The sequence below is a fragment of the Pieris napi genome, chromosome 12 (genome assembly GCF_905475465.1).
Source record: "Pieris napi chromosome 12, ilPieNapi1.2, whole genome shotgun sequence".
Taxonomy (NCBI): Eukaryota; Metazoa; Arthropoda; class Insecta; order Lepidoptera; family Pieridae; genus Pieris; species Pieris napi.
The window spans coordinates 6,597,021-6,613,897 of record NC_062245.1 but is presented as its reverse complement, the minus strand read 5'-3'; the positions used below and the strand labels follow the sequence as shown (position 1 = coordinate 6,613,897).

Genomic DNA, 16,877 nt, shown 5'->3' with positions numbered 1-16,877 from the left:
AACAATAGTGTTAATCCTACCAATAAGTAAGAAATAGCTAATATGGAATTTATGTAGAACTTATCCGTACATAATGAAACAGACCCTTAATATATAACTTTATAAACTATATAATTTAAATATGTTTTATATTTAGCATACAATTATAAAATCTCCTTAAACATCACTTCAGGCATTTCAAATTAACAAAGGGTAGCAGTGTATATGTATATGGTCCCTTACAATTGTAAGATGAAAGCTGCTAAAAGCCGGAACCGCGTAAGTGCTTCACTTATTATACTCCCACAGGTTTCTATTTTACTTGTACCAGTTATTCCCTCTGTAAACGCTTGTTTGCTATTATATTATCAAAGATTTAAATATTGACTTCACATAAAGAAATCTAAAGTACCTAATATAGTTTTGGGAATAAGAAAGAAGACATTTGACGACTCATTGGTCTAGAAGTTAGTACCCCTGACTGCGAATCCATGGGTCCCGGGATCGATCCCCGGCTGAGACGAACATCGATGTGATGAGCATTTGGTGTTGTGCTTAGGTCTTGGGTGTTTAAATATGTATTTATATGTCTATCTATCTATAATATGTATGTATTTCCGTTGCCTAGTACCCATAACACAAGCTTCACCAGCTTAGCATGGGACTCGGTCAATTGGTGTGAATTGTCTTTAAAAAAAAAATAATAATTATATAGTTTCGTATTAACATATATTCTTTTCTTTTTCTATATGTAAAACACAGGCCTTTGCATGCACCCTGTTTGATAGAAGGTAAGATATAAGCTAAGTTGGTAAGTCACGCCTGCGTAAAATAAGTCCAATTGGTCTTTTCCTGAACAGTAACATATTTTAATTTTCTGTAAATACCGACGCATTTATCTGACACCATTAATAATAATAATTCGTAAGAAACTGGGGCCACAATATTAAAACAGCGAGTGCAGCCCTGTTTGGAGCACCTAGGCCATCTCGATATAGGCTGAACAAGGGTTCTATTTCCGTCGCATATAAAATAATCCGTCGGTTGGATTGAAAATATACTTTGCAATATTGCTCTTTATATTGAGTTCATATTTTCTGAGATAAGAAGATTATACGATAATAGCATTATTATCTATTTTATATTGTTATCAAGTTAAGTATGAATGAAAATAGTTAAGCTAAATAGGTTATTGCTATGGCTGCGATTAAAAATAGATCAATAAGCGTGTATAAATTAAAAAATAAATTGTTAGTATTGATTAAGAAATGTGACGAGGTAAAAATATGTTTAATAAGTTTTAACTTACCATTTTTCTTCATATGTGTGCTAACTTAGACCCATAATCATATTATTATTTATATTGACAATATAATGAAGGTTTTAATCATTATCATAGAGACTTGATGTGTGTAGTTCCGTCACTTAAGATAAATATAAATAATACTACAGAGCTGGTGCGGCTTGTGAAGCGGCTGAAAAAAATAAAGCATGCAAATACAGGGGTCTAGGCTCAGAATATGATTTTGTCCCATTCGGTGTCGAGACCCTTGGTCCGTGGGGTCCTAACGCTTTAAGGCTTTTCAAAGAAATTTCAAAAAGGTTAGTCGACATCACAGGAGACCGAAGATCTGGCAGCTACCTCGGACAAAGAATTAGTCTAGCAATTCAAAGGGGGAACGCTGCCAGTATCTTCGGAACGTTGCCTAAAGGGACTCCTTTTAATGATATATTTTAGTTTATGTTAAGTTTAGTTTTTTTTTTTTTCAATCTAAATAATTGTTATTAATTAAATTGTTATTGACAATATTATATTGCTACGTTGCCGTTGTAAAGCAGTGTTGACCTAGTGGCTTCAGCGTGCGACGCTCATCCCTGAGGTCGTAGGTTCGATCCCCGGCTGTGCACCAACGGAATTTCTTACTATATGCGCATTTAACATTCGCTCGAACGGTGAAGGAAAACATCGTGAGGAAACCGACATGTTTAGACACAAAAAGTCGTGTGTCAGGCACAGGAGGCTGATCACCTCCTTGACTATTAGATTGAAAAATGATTATAAAACACATTCAGAAATCAGAGGCCTAGACCTAAATAGGTTGTAGCGCCACAGATTTTTTTTTTTAAATTATATTGTAATATTGTCAGTTAGGTTGAAAGAACTTTTTAGATCAAAAGACGAGTCAGGCACAAGATACTATCAAGAATCACCTATAAAGTAGGTAAAGTGTAATAATTATCAATGAAACATAGAAATGTAGGTACCTCATGCCCCTGGCCATCGTCATACAATGGCCCACACGACGCCAATAAGTCACTTAAGTATTAGGAATTTCTGCAAATACGAAAACAATCATTCATAAGATGAAGGGTTGTCCAATAAAACATTTCTCCGTGAGTCAGTGAGGTGAACTCAGGTATATACGGATTCATATTTGATTTCCCCCGGCCTTCGAAATTACGCGATTTTCCTTCTTGCCAATGTGTTTTATGCTTTTAGACGTTGTTTTATTACGATTTTACGGCTCTTTTACACTCTAATATTTTATTGAAGGAGACAAATAGAAATTTAAAGGTCTATATTGATTGACGTAATTTTTTGAAGTGAAACTCTTTAGGCGCATGAGGGTAAAATTTTTACGGATGAAACGGAATAATAATATTAGCGTCACGAAGATGTGCAGCGGTTTTGTCGAAGAAAAGGGAGAAAGTGATTGGGACCGATTGAGAGAGAGTGAGAATGGCGAATTACCTTATATAAATTCTATTTTTAAAATTAAATCCGTGGTCTCTGCCTACCCCTTCGGGAAAAATCGAATATGTATATCTTTATATATATAATTCTTCTGTGAGTGTGTATGTCACTGAACTTCTCTCAAACGACTGGACCGATTTTGATGAAATTTTTTGTGTGTGTTCAAGGGGATCTGGGAATGGTTTAGATTCACAAATCAGCCCGGCAGGTGGCGCTGCAGTCGGTACTTTCATACTTTAATATCCGTATAGCTTGAAATATCATGCAGGACAACGTCTGTGGGGTCCACTAGTCTATATATATAAAAATGAAACCCGTTTTCCGTTGTCACGACATAACATGAAAACGGCTTGACCGATTTGGCCAATTCTTTTTTTATAATATTCTTTGAAGTACGAGGATGGTTCTTACGGAGAGAAAAATTTAAAAAATTGAGTGAAAAAGTCTTAAAAAAACACTTTTCTATATTCCCATACATAATATTCGTAATTTAAGTATTATTAAAAGTCAATTTGAACTTTAATACCAAATCATAAAGTTCAAGTGTTAGTGGAGGGGTTCCGGGAAGGTACATTTTTATTTTTTGACATAATGTATTTGTTGTCTTATCAACTTTCTTTTTTTTATCTTAGCTAGACCGGTGTCCCGAATAGCAGAATAAGTATTTAAAAAAATAAAGAATCGACTGTTAGGCGGTACGATGTTCGGCAGGCCAGCTAGTAAGATATAGATAAAAAAACTAACTGGTTTTAAAATATAAACAATTAAACAGACGCCAACATGCGGTTGCCACACCGTAACAATACAAGGCACATAAAAACAATACAACTTCTTTTTTGTTCCCAAGCCTATAATAGGTACATATTATATTCTAGTAATTTGAAGTTCACAGCACTTGAAAACCCAAGCAATTTATTAAATTTTATTAAACTGATAATAATTTATAACACACGAAAACTAAGTAATATATCTTTTAGAACGGCTACATAAAGAAAATAGAGAATTTGCGGGTAACACAATTATCTTAAACATTTTAGATGTACAACATCAATAAACATCAAATTGTAATTATTTAATGTTTATTTCTCCCAACTTAAGAGGCTTACTAATCTAGACAAGAATTATACATAAATATTGTTTTGAAATTCTGTTTAACAAGTCTTGCGTAGGAGCGAAGGAATTTATTTGCGTAACAGTAAATTGACACTCACAAATGTAATTTGATAAAGCCTTATTTGGAACGTAGATTAAGATATATTAAAAAAATTATTTTGGGTATTAATACGGCATACGTAATTCATTCAATCATATCCTGGCTGATCGATTTAGGGTGAGATTTACTATGATTACTAAGAAATATACTAAAAACCGTGGTCACCGTGACCACGCACGCTGTAAAGCACGCGAAACGTCGGATTAATTTAAAATTATGTTAAATAATTGTAAATTTATAAAATTTATAAAGTTATGTATTAATATTTATTATGGTAGGGGAGCCCACGATGCTAAATGGGGATATATATAGAGACCTATTGGGATGCAAAGCTTAGATAAAAGGAAGAAAAAAATGTTATATGATAAATTCCTTTTCATCGGTGGGGGAAGCGGCTATAGATAGTTAAATATGTAAAAAAAAACTGTTGCATGGACATCCTCGAGCGCGTCAGATATTGATAGCATCTATGCCCTACGTATTTTTAATAATGTACGTATGTTAATCTGATCGTTTGCATGATGCGGGTGGTTGTATTTAAGGGTTGAAAATGAAAAAAAAAAAAAATTATCGAGCGCGTCAGATTTTCTAAGGGAGTGTTAAGTGCACCAAAAAAAAGCTCTCATTCACTAATCTGACGATTTCGATGGGACGCAAACCCACAGCCATTTTCTTAATTTGCAAAAAAAAATCGCAATTTTGAAATACTCAAGCGCGTCAGATTAAGATATATGTGGTTCATCTTTATGTTCTAAACGTACTGTCTCATAATCTGACGATTATCTAGAGGGATTCACCTGATCTGACAAAAAAAATTTAGAAAAACGGTTCACCTAAAGGGCCATCCCTGCAACTTCCCGCTAATTCCATTCCTGGGCGCTTAAAATTGATATTTTGAGCTCGCTGAGTTCAAAGAAATAACATTTCGATGCATTTGAGCTCTCCCACCTCGAAAGTCTGATAGAAGTTTCATAGAACACTATTTTTGGAATTTTCAAACCGCAATTACTTTTGAATGAATCAAGCAATTTTCACGCGGTGGGCGGCATTCGACGCAGTTTTATCATCCTCATAAGTAATTTTGCAATTTTAATTGATCGAACCACAATTTTCGGGTTTCTTTCGTTCACGATATCTCTCGAACGAATCAACCGCTTTTGACCAGCTTGGTGGCGATCGACGTGGTTTTTCAAGCTCAAAGGCGGATTAGTTTTTGAAGTTGATCGATAAAGAAACCACTTTAAAAAAAAATATTTCTTATTTTTTTAAGATTTTTCAAAATTTCTCTAAATCTATCGGTCCGAATCGGTTCAAATTCACAGGAAATGTATTTTTGAGGGAAATATTTAGAACGCCGTTTAGTAGATTCCGATCGGTTTAAGGAAATGTAGGCATCACGCAGCTGCACGCATTTAACTTTATCGACGAATTTTTGTTATTTCGGCTTGCGGAAATCGTCAGATTATATAATTTTCATTATTCTTGAATTATTTCCTTCAAAATAAAAAAAAAATTAGCTACGCTCGAGAATGTCGAGATGACGTTTTTTTTTTACAACTTTGTTGCCCTCCCCTTTTTTTCCGTCACTCTCAAATTGTCAGATTAGTGGAATATACACTTTTTAGGATGTAATTAACTCACCCTACCTTAATCTGACGCGCTCGGGAATTTCTGATGGTCAATTTTTTTTTACTAATCTGATCCTGTCTCCTTAACGGGCGGCCTTATATATGGGCCTCATATTTTGTGGAGGTACTTAACCGGGTACAAGGTATCCCCCTATATATTAATCTGCCGCGCTTTAGTAAATCCCGAAATCCCCTCTTAGGCTCCCCTACCTATTAATTTATAACTAATTACTGATTAATACATAACTTTAATCCGGTTAAAAACTTTTTCTTTAACTATACTAAAATATATAATACTCTAGTACAAACTAATATAACCTCTTTAAATTACGTTATGTATCAACCTCCCTCTATAAACTAATTTTGATAAACAAAAATACTCTTTCACTTTACACAAAAAAACTAAAAACGTCAGTGTCAATCATCATAATAAATCATGTTTATAATAATTACAATATAAATTAAAAATACATGCCGCCGAAATGAAGTTTATGGATAAACTGCCGACTGTGATCAGCTGTTGTTTCTGTTGCTTTCTGCGCGCAGGCACAGTAATGATTGCAGTTTTTTCGTTCGTAAGTACTTCACATACAAGTCTACAGAGACAGATAACTCCTGTTTCATAATGCTTATCTGTTAGGGGAAACTTACTTCGTAAATTAGTTACTATATGTTTTTGCTAATAAGTTTCAATGAAAGCATCTTGTACAGTAGAGGTGCTTGTAAAATGCCGCATCTGTTTTGTACTACCACAAACAACATATTTTGTTCAAAATGACGACAAATATATATTAATATAAAATAAGAGGTATTGAAGTTTATCATCGTAATTAAATCCCCCGTAGCTTTGGGTTACCCTGTTTACTGTTTAAAATGTTTTTAGCTATTCAAAATAACTAAAGTACGGTTTACAAACAAAACAACAGTAATTGCTTTTTAGCATCGTAATGAAAGCGGTTATTAGTTCTTCTACAAACTCCAACAGCGGCGATATACGTGCTTCATTTGGTTAAGTCAATAAATAAATCACTTAATTTTAACTGACTTTTTGCAGCTATCAGGCCTCCTTTTTGCGCCAAATGTCACCCATACACGTGGATTCTGGGACATGGATCCTGTGTTATCGTACCATAGTTCAGCCACGGAAAACACTATACAAATTGTGCTTGGTGCAGTATCTATTTTGCTATGTTTTGTCAGCGCACTACTACTTATTGGAGCTTGTTGCGTTAGTTTTCTTTTATATTCACAATATCACACCTATTTCTCGATGACGTCTTTGCACAATAATCCGCGAATCCGTAGAATTCTAATATATCTAACATAATAGGGGTATAAGAACTACTAAGACCATTTATCTCTCTTTTAATGCTCGGTTCACATTATTCCAGTCCAGTATTCCAATGAGTCATTCCAGTCCAGCACTGGAACGTCCACATTATTCCAGTCATTCAAAAGCTGTTAGATCGGTATCACTACAGTGACGATGTCAAGAAAGAAGTTTAGAAATTGTTTTAAAACTGTTCAATTATTACTGTTAGAAGAAGTAGTTGATGAAATGGCATCAAATTCATCTTCTTCTCTTTCTGATGTAGAGAAGTCATTTTTTTATCTCCTTCATGTTTTTGACAATTGAAGATAACTCTGTTAATCTAGACTTCTTCTTTGGTGGTAGATCGCATACTTTTTTTTTTTATATCCTCTATTGTAAAACCTTCTATTTGCATACCATCACAAATTTTGTGCAAAGCGGATTGGCGCATGTCTTTGTGTTTATAAAATTCCGAAGTGATATCCCACAAACACACGTGTTCTCTGTACAAAGAAACAAATTGAAGAGTTTGGTTTTCAGTGAACTTCATTGTTGTTATTCCATAAAATAACAACAATGTGTGTTCACTGTTAAACGTGTATTCAAGCACTGGATTGGCCGTTCACACTATTCCAGTGACGCTGGATTGGGTTAGCTGGAATGAAAAATAGACCGTCATTCCAGTCATCTGGACTGGATTCATCACTGGAATGGTACATTCCAGTGCAGGTTCACATTATTCCAGTAGCATTCCAGCGCTAGACTGGAATGCTGGACTGGAATGCTGCTGGAATAATGTAAACCGGGCATTATTGTTATTGAATATAGTTGTCTCTAGGTAAGAGAGCCGAAGCAATCACAATAAATAGAAAAACAATAATAGAAATATTGAAAAGATTTTAATATAAAACCAGATGAACGCCATCAATTTCTCAGAATAATTAACGAGGCGTAAACCTTTGTTTTTCTACTTATTGCAAAATACCCTTGTGTCTACCGCGTTGTAGTAGGTTTTTTATTACGATCGATGCAATCTTTATTGTATAGTGACCCATTTTCATTACTTTGTGGGTTGTTGTGTTGGTCCTTTGGGAGCTGTTTAAGATTTAAAGAGGTTAAAGTAAAGAACAAAGAAAACTGGTTTTTCTATTGCTAAGTGTATCTATGTATGAAAAGTTTGAAATATATTTAAGTTAGTGTCTTTTGGGACCTCAGAACCCTACTCAATAAAAACTCTCTTTGTTTATGAAATATAATTGAATTGGATTTATTACAATAACATGTTAAGTAAAAGACTCAGGTTTGTTCGTTTTGAAAAAATATCCTTTTTTCTTGTCTTCTCAATTTGAAAGCGCTCTCCTTAGTCCTTCCCACAGCCTTAGTATACTTGGAATTGGAATATAGAAGGAACCAATTCCACAGTCACCTGGAAGAAAAAGCCAAACTGGCTTCCAAAAAGCTGGGTGTTTTGGTATGCAGCTCTACAAGGCTCAAGTACGAACTCATATGGAATACTGCTCTTATCTCTGGACCGTTGCTCCCAAATACCAGCTTCTTTGTTTTGACCAAAATCAGCCAAGGTCTTGTTAAAAAACGAGCATAGTCCTCCGTCAAAGGTCGGCAACCCACCCACAAAAAGGGGTGTCCATTGGCGCTACAACCTCTTTAGGTCTTGTCCTCAGATGTCTGATCTGTTTCATGATCATTTTTTTAAATCTAATAGGCAAGAAGGTGATCAGCCTCCAGTACCTGACACACGCCGTAGACTTTTTGGGTCTAAGACATGTCGGTTTCCTCACGATGTTTTCTTTCACCGTTCGAGCAAATGTTAAATGCGCACATAGAAAGAAAGTCCATTGGTGCACTGCCGGGAATCGAACCTACGACCTCAGGTATGAGAGTCGCACGCTGAAGCCACTAGGCCAACACTGCTCTGATTACTGTACAGATGATATACGATATCCAATATAAAAAACCAACAATTTTCCAATCCTAATTAATGTAAAGAAAAAATATTGAATAGTTATTAGTTAGAATAAACTGTAGCTTTAACTAAGGCTTATGATTAATTAATATAATTCTCTATTGTAGAACTTACCAGTGTTAATCGAGATGTATCAATGGGGCGTGATAGTGTACAGTAGTACTGTTGTGCTACTCTTCTTTATTCTGGCCGTCTTCTGCTTCTTCATTCATTCAAATTGTGTCGTGGCAGGTGCCGTGCTACTCGTGTTGATGGTTGTTATTGTTATATGTAAGTTTTTGAAGTTATACTTCTTTAGGCGCGTTATGAAAAATTGATGAGAGTGAAATTTTACGATACCGTGACACAAAATTAACAGAATGAAGTTGCCCACGGAAGATGCTACGGCATTGGACATAATTTAAAAACAACATTCGAATAATAATAGAATTTATGTTACACTTAATGTAAGAGAATATTAATAAATATTTATTTAATTTTTAAAATATAAACTGAACTTTATTGACTATAATGACTCCTTTTCCAGTCTTTGATTATTTAATTGTAATTTATTATTTGCATGCAATCAAAAACTATTTTTAATAATGCCAAAGAACTTCTTACGCGCGTACACAAGTACACGCACCCTTTTTTTGTTAAACAATCTAAATAAGTTATGTAAAATATAATGCCATAGCGCTGTTCAGGCAATTTTCAAAAGTCAGTATTTAATCATCTTGTTTTACGCATAAAATCGCTGTGCTTCTTAAAATTCTAGGTAAGGTTTTAGTTTTAGTCAGAGGCTGCCTTAGGTATTTATATATTTTTTTGTTTCAGTGACAATGTATTTTATGATTGTTGTGAACAGTCTTCGGATGTCAATAAAGTATTTAAATGAAGAGGTTTTGTAATTGTCTTGTAAATAATAAAATTATATATTTAAACAAGTCTTTTGTTTTACTGTAGTTGCTAATTCTTTTCGCCGTTCAATAACATTACAGGTTACATATAATATTCTCTGATTATACATATATAATATATATACAACGTTTTATAAAGAATTATTTGTCTAAGTCACTACACTACACTACTAGTTCCAAACCAAATTTACGGGGTAGCAATTAGTTAATAGACATACAATTTTCATAGGAACAGTTTTATAAACAACAATAATACTCTTTTTGGTATTAGATTTTTGTTTTGATGTGAAATGTTTTTGCTAAATTAAATTTTGAAATTAGGGGCCTCATAGCCTAGCGGTCTTATTAAGTGGCAGCTAGGTGAGGGGTACCGGGTTCTTTTCCCGGTTGGAGGGCAAGATTTAATTTAAATTTGTTCTCGGCCTTGTGCCTAAACCGTACATGGAGGACAAGGTCGAATTTCTAAAGACAAGCACGAATTATAAAAAATCCTATACTTGACACTGGCTAATGCACAAATCGTGCCAGAGCCATTAAAAAAAATTGAAATCAGTAAAGAATTTAACAAGCATTGAAGATTTTTTAACACAGCCTTGTGAAATGACTTCTCCATTGGAATATTATTTTGGAAGTATGAAAATATTAAACCTGAAGTGGTTATACATTCTTTCTATAATATTGTTTAATCTTATTTTTTCACGTAAATTATTTACGTAAATGTTTGTATTCATCACTTATTAGGTAAGAAACTTAACCATCTGAAAATAGAGTACAAAAAATTAAACGCAATTGACGAACACGCGACATGGTCTATCTTTTCGCATGTCCGTAATCAGAATCAAACAAAATACACTTCATCTTACGTTTTTTTTTTTAAATATGGCTCTGGCACGGTTTGTGCATTAGCCAGCGTCAAGTATAAGATTTTTATAATTCGTGCTTTTGCCTTAGAAATTCGACCATGTCCTCCATGAACGGTTTAGGCACTCGCCCGGTACCGCACAACCCTTCCAAAGGCCGAGAACAAATTTAAATTAAATTAAAACTTGCCCTCGAACCGGGAATCGAACCCGGTACCCCTCACCTAGCTGCCACTTAATAAGACCGCTACGCTATGAGGCCCCCCATCTTACGTTATCAAACCTATCCTTTTTTAATTCCAGATAAAGTTTGACGAAAACCACAGAAAACGATTTAACCTAATCATGAAAGGGTCAACTGTCAAATGTTCGCTCTAAACCTAATCTTGCTTTAAATGCCGCGCGCGGTGCGTCCCTGTCATCTTTCAGGCTTTATATTTTGTCCAAATATATTTTTTGAAAAATTTTAAGATAATGTGTGAAATATTTCCGGAAGTAGACAAATGCTGTCTAGGAGTATCACTTCGAGTTGGAATGATGCTTATATCAATTATTTCTATTGTAGGTTTACCAACTTTGTACTGTAAGTTCAGATGTATTAAGATTAACCCGCTTTGTAATTATCTAGCGTTCAAATTAATGTGAATTTCTCCCGCATTATAACATTTTTCTAAATGGAGATCTGATCCCAGGGGCTTAATGTTCTAATTTGCTTTGTTCCTAGATGTCGGGCGTAATCTTTTTAAGTGTGTTAGAAAAGAAATCAAATATAAATTATGGTAAAGCTCAAGGTGTTACGAATATAGAAGGTAAGATTTGTTTTTCTCTATTCTTATTACAAAAACAATAATTTCCTACTATATTTCAAACTTATAAAATACCTAAGATCGTATATAATTTAAAATGTATATAACTTCAACAATTTATAAGATAACTAGCAAACTCGGCGAACTCCGTTTTGCCACCAGATGGCCTCGTTTTATGTAACATTTAGTTTGGTGATCCCGCTTTTCTGTTGAAATTTTTCTGAATTTTCTTTGCTATAAACCTCACGTAGCCTTTCCAACGAATGCAAAACCGTGGAAATCGGTTCGTGCGTTCTGGAGTTATAGCGTCAGGAAGGAAAACCCGACTTATTTTTATATAGTAGATTGATATATAAACAATAATATTTAACAATTTTTTTTTTTTTCTTAATATTTAAAAAAACACACTGGTTTTGTAGTTTGAATGATCCTCTGGAGTCGCTTCTTTCACTCCACTAATAAAAAAAAATAAAAAAAAATTGTAACACACACTTTAGATAGATATTTGAAGCATCCAAATACAGTTTGATTTCAATGTAATAATGTAATGGTAAAGAGAAAATAACATTTTACTAATATTTTCTAGCGACTGATCAAGCAATGTCAAAGACAAGTCTCCTTATACCTACCGGCATGGTGATCGTATCCTTAATATTCATGTTCACAGGAGTCGTGCTTTTCTTTGCTACTTTGGCGGTAAGTTAGACGCCTCCATAGTTTTTAATAATATTCAGCCTTTTGTCACACGTCGTTGACTTCTTTGGGTCTAATTCGTGCCGGTTTCCTCCCAATGTGAAATGTGACAGAAAAGTCCATTGATGCACAGCCGGGGTTCGAACCTACGACCTCAGGGCGGAGATTCTTACGCTCAAGACAAATGTAAATACTTTTTACTTATTACCATTAATTTAACCTCCTATAGACCTTAAATCACTATTTAAAAAAATACTTAGGAAAACTATAAATTAAATTTTTTAAATTATATAACATTTAAATTACTAAACTGCATATACAATAGCCTCGTATAAAGTAAATAACATGCTATTTCTGTTTTAATCTTATTTATCTCTAATTATAACCAACCTAGGTTTTGGAATTAATTACGAAAATAAAAATTATCAAGCTCACGTACTAATCGCTCTTAAAATATTAAGGTAAATTATGAGTACTAATCTTTGGTACAGGTCATAAATTTATCTGTCTAATTTCTTTCCATTTTAATTTTTTAAATAAGGTATCTATTGGGCATTTAATTTGTACCATGATTGCCGTTGCAATTGACAAGATGTCGTGTCTCATCTTGTTTAGCGTATAAGGCGGACGACACACGATATTGCGAATATGAAATAAGTTCTTTTAAGGGTACAATTTCCAAACAATTAGGCGGAATTTGCCAACTCAACGATAGTTTTCATTTCGTATACGTCAATACTTTAATATCGGTTTTTGACTTTCGTTTAGTTCTAAATTAGCTACATCGTTACATACAATATTAAAGGTAAGTTATATTAGTAATAACTATTTAATCTTACGAATTACTCATGCTTTCCAGTTTAATAATGAGTTTTTGACCGGTTCTAAGGGTGCGTCCACATCTGGCCAATATGCCGCGAATGTGCAGCTCGCAAGCCGTTTGCGAGCTAATTATCACCACAAATTGATTGCTAATCCTAGGAATATCAAAGTTAGGATCTAGGACGGCATCTTAAATGAAAAAATTGCAGAGCCGCTGTAATAATTATACCGTACTTTCACCTACGCGCTGGATTCCATTACAGTAAGACAAGCATAACACAGTTACAGCTCTTTCAGGATGACGAAGGATTAATTCAAGTGTTCGTCTGGGTGACATTTATTGGGGTATTAATTGGCTTCACAATGGTTCTGATGACCGCGTGCGAATGCCTGCTAAAGCCAGCCTGTATACTGTCTGACTTTGACTGGCTGTCGGGGTCTATTCTGCTGGTGCTAGTCGTTGCTTATCTGTTTTGTAAGTTCTTTATTACAAGCTTAATAATAATTAATATAAGGTTTTATAAATAAAACAGTTTTCAAAACAACTGTTAAATTATTGTAGCGTTTTTTACCAACGTAGCGTAGCGTTTTTTACTAACGTAGCGTAGCGTTTTTTACTAACGTAGCGTAGCGTTTTTTACTAACGTAGCGTAGCGTTTTTTACTAACGTAGCGTAGCGTTTTTTACTAACGTAGCGTATCGATTTTTACTAACGTAGCGTAGCGTTTTTTAGTAACGTAGCGTAGCGAGTTTTACTAACGTAGCGTAGCGTTTTTTACTAACGTAGCGTAGCGTGTTTTACTAACGTAGCGTAGCGTTTTTTACTAACGTAGCGTAGCGTTTTTTACTAACGTAGCGTAGCGATTTTTACTAACGTAGCGTAGCGTGTTTTACTAACGTAGCGTAGCGAGTTTTACTAACGTAGCGTAGCGTTTTTTAGTAACGTAGCGTAGCGTTTTTTACTAACGTAGCGTAGCGTGTTTTACTAACGTAGCGTAGCGAGTTTTACTAACGTAGCGTAGCGTTTTTTACTAACGTAGCGTAGCGATTTTTACTAACGTAGCGTAGCGTTTTTTACTAACGTAGCGTAGCGTTTTGTAGCGTACTGTAAGCGTTTTGTCAGCATCATTACTCATGGTGTATTAGTTGAGAAAAAAAGAAATAATTTGATTCAAAAAGCAAAGAAATTATCACTTTACACAAAAAGCACCTACTCAGGGATTATAATTTAGTCTACATGACTCAACTATAAGCGTTCTAACAAGTAACATTGGCCCAGCAACTATTTTATTGCGAGGTAATTCTAAGTGAAGTCAGACAGCAAATTGGCTTATCATTTTATCACTGTGTCGGAAAGCGTAACGATATTTCACGGTTCTGCGCTTTCAGCGAAATAGTAATGAGAGCTACAAATGAAACAAGATTTTTTCATGTAATTATTTATTAGTAGTAAATCATAAGAACTCGAGCAAATAATATTGATTTTCATAAAAAGCTAGAGGAAGGACGTTATCAAACCCTGTATTATTTTAGTAGTCGAGGTGACTAGAGCTCCTCAGTCTGCGTAGCGACATCCATGTCAAATTATTACGTTTGGCTGTCAAAAGACTTGACAAACGATGGAGAGTCAACAGGGTTTTTTAATTCATCTCAGTACGAAGACTAGACATTAGTCAAGACTAGAACTGAATTCACATTCATGTTGTTTGAAATTAAAAGTTTTTTCGGCAGTCTTCATGTATCAGGGAGATGCAATAAATTATATCGTTTTATCTTGATTAAGTCTAGCCGATAACTTTTTACCCCTAGACTTGCACTTCATAATTTATAGGTTTATCTACCTCAATGTAAAAAAAATACCAATTTTTGTTCAGAATAACATACTTGATAGTAGATATATTAAATGACATGTTATTATTTTTACATATTTTTAGCAGGTTCTGCTATTATATAGTCTGTTTTTAAAAAGATATACGATGTAACAATTTTAAGAGCTTTGCACATTTGAAATAATATGTTTTAGTACAATTGTGACGGATATTTTAAGTCATAAATATCTGGAGTGTTATAGTTTATAATTTGAGAACGTGTATGTTAGAATTAAAAAGATGTAACATTTAAAGCAGGTATATTTGTTTTTCAGTGTGGATATACTTCATAACCGTAGCGAACAGCTACGTTATCCAGAATACTGCTTGACTGAGCAAAACCAACACGAAAATCATCTGATATTGCTTTTGTGACGAATTTTGTAGGAAATATAATCTGTTAAAGATGTCCTGAGTTTTATTACAATAGGACTTATAAGGTCTAAAGTCTATCGTCACTCTTTCTTTGCTACGATAGAGAATAAGATTTTTCAAATAAACTTCTTATTGCCACTTTCTTTCTTGGATCACCAAATAGTTGTGTTCGGAGAAGCGATAAGTATTCGAAAAGTTATGTTAATAGGAAGTGGCTTCGCACGACAGATCATTAAAAAAAATCAGTGGCGCTACAACCTCTAGTTCTCGGCCTCAGATTTCTCAATGTGTTTCATGATCAATTTTCAATCTAATAGGCAAGTAGGTGATCAGCCTCCTGTGTCTGACAGACGCCGACGACTTTTTGGGTCTAAGACATATCGGTTTGCTCACGATGTTTTCCTTCACAGTTCGAGCGAATGTCAAATGAGCACATAGAAAGAAAGTCCATTGGTGCACAGCCGGGGATCGAACCTACGACCTCAGGGATGAGAGTCGCACGCCGAAGCCACTACCCAACACTGCTCTAGATAGACTGCTCTGCGACAGATCATTTACTTTGTATATTATTTTGGAAATAAGAAGAGCCAATGTTGTTCAGCGCTTTATAAACTTTTTTAGCAATGTGAAAAATTTATTGAAAAATTTCAAAAATTCGAAACAACTATTTTTCATATTAATATACATATAATATGAAAACAACCAATGGCGACACTACCTTTTCAGATCTGCCCTGCGATTCTGTAACTCACTTCACGAACTCACACAGCGGTTTTCGCATCGGCGGTCGCTCTCAAATCAGTCGTGGAGCAGAAAAGGTGGGAGCTTGTAGTTTATTGTTTATCAGAATGCCAAATCATAAAAAGACTGCTTCACGACTGATTTGAGAGCGACCGCCGTTGCGAAAACCGCTGTGTGACTTCGAAAAGTGAGTTACAGAATCGCAGGGCTGTATTTGTTTCTCGATCAGCCTGAGACAGCCTAAAACACGCGGTCCATTTGTGGGCCCAAAGAAGGTACACGGTTTCCTCGCGATGTTTTTCAACGAACGTGCGTGTGTTCCATGTGCACTTAGAAAAAATCCCTTTATTGTGCATCAACGCACGACGTTCTAATCATGTAGTTTGTACTACAGATACACCCGACCGCTGCGCCGCGGTGATTGCGTTTGTCACTAAAGCGGAGGGAGACGCGCGGGTGAAATCATAACTTTTGCGAGCTTTAGGCCCGCTCTTAATAACTATATAATTACATATATATTCATCACAAAAGTTGTATCTAAATGCACAATGCTCGCGTATACCAAAGACGTTAAGTGCACTAGTAAATATTTAATTCAAAATGACCAAAAATTAGGAAAAGCGTTACTACTTTACTTGAAAAATAGTTGTACAATGCAATAAATGCATAGTACATATTAGTAATACTATTAGTTGCCTACAATAAGACAAACTGAAGAATAGCGACCATAAGTGTAGTTAGTATGTTGGTAACCGCTGGCAAAGTACCAGCATGCATATGCCACATATCATATACACTTAGTGATGGCGGGCGAGCGTCAAGTGTGCGCAGGATTTTCTTGGCCTTATCTCGTATCACACCTGAAATGCATATTTTAAAATTAATTTAAATATTGAATACGTTCGCAATTATTGACTTGTGATGCATCACGAATGTTACAAA

The 16,877-nt window shown here is 34.8% G+C and overlaps 2 protein-coding genes across 2 annotated transcripts; both read left to right on the top strand.

The window, feature by feature from the left end:
• The first annotated feature begins 5,985 nt into the window (after positions 1–5,985).
• LOC125054830 lies at positions 5,986–9,794 on the top strand. The gene is made up of 4 exons (XM_047656957.1): positions 5,986–6,150; positions 6,630–6,803; positions 8,979–9,141; positions 9,688–9,794. The coding sequence occupies exons 1-4, from the start codon at positions 6,058–6,060 to the stop codon at positions 9,759–9,761; spliced, it is 504 nt and encodes a 167-aa protein (XP_047512913.1). The 5' UTR covers positions 5,986–6,057; the 3' UTR covers positions 9,762–9,794.
• Positions 9,795–11,036: 1,242 nt separating this feature from the next.
• Positions 11,037–15,222, top strand: LOC125054836. Its single transcript, XM_047656965.1, has 5 exons — positions 11,037–11,191; positions 11,355–11,439; positions 12,023–12,132; positions 13,249–13,426; positions 15,095–15,222. The coding sequence occupies exons 1-5, from the start codon at positions 11,105–11,107 to the stop codon at positions 15,148–15,150; spliced, it is 516 nt and encodes a 171-aa protein (XP_047512921.1). The 5' UTR covers positions 11,037–11,104; the 3' UTR covers positions 15,151–15,222.
• The last annotated feature ends 1,655 nt before the right edge of the window (positions 15,223–16,877 follow it).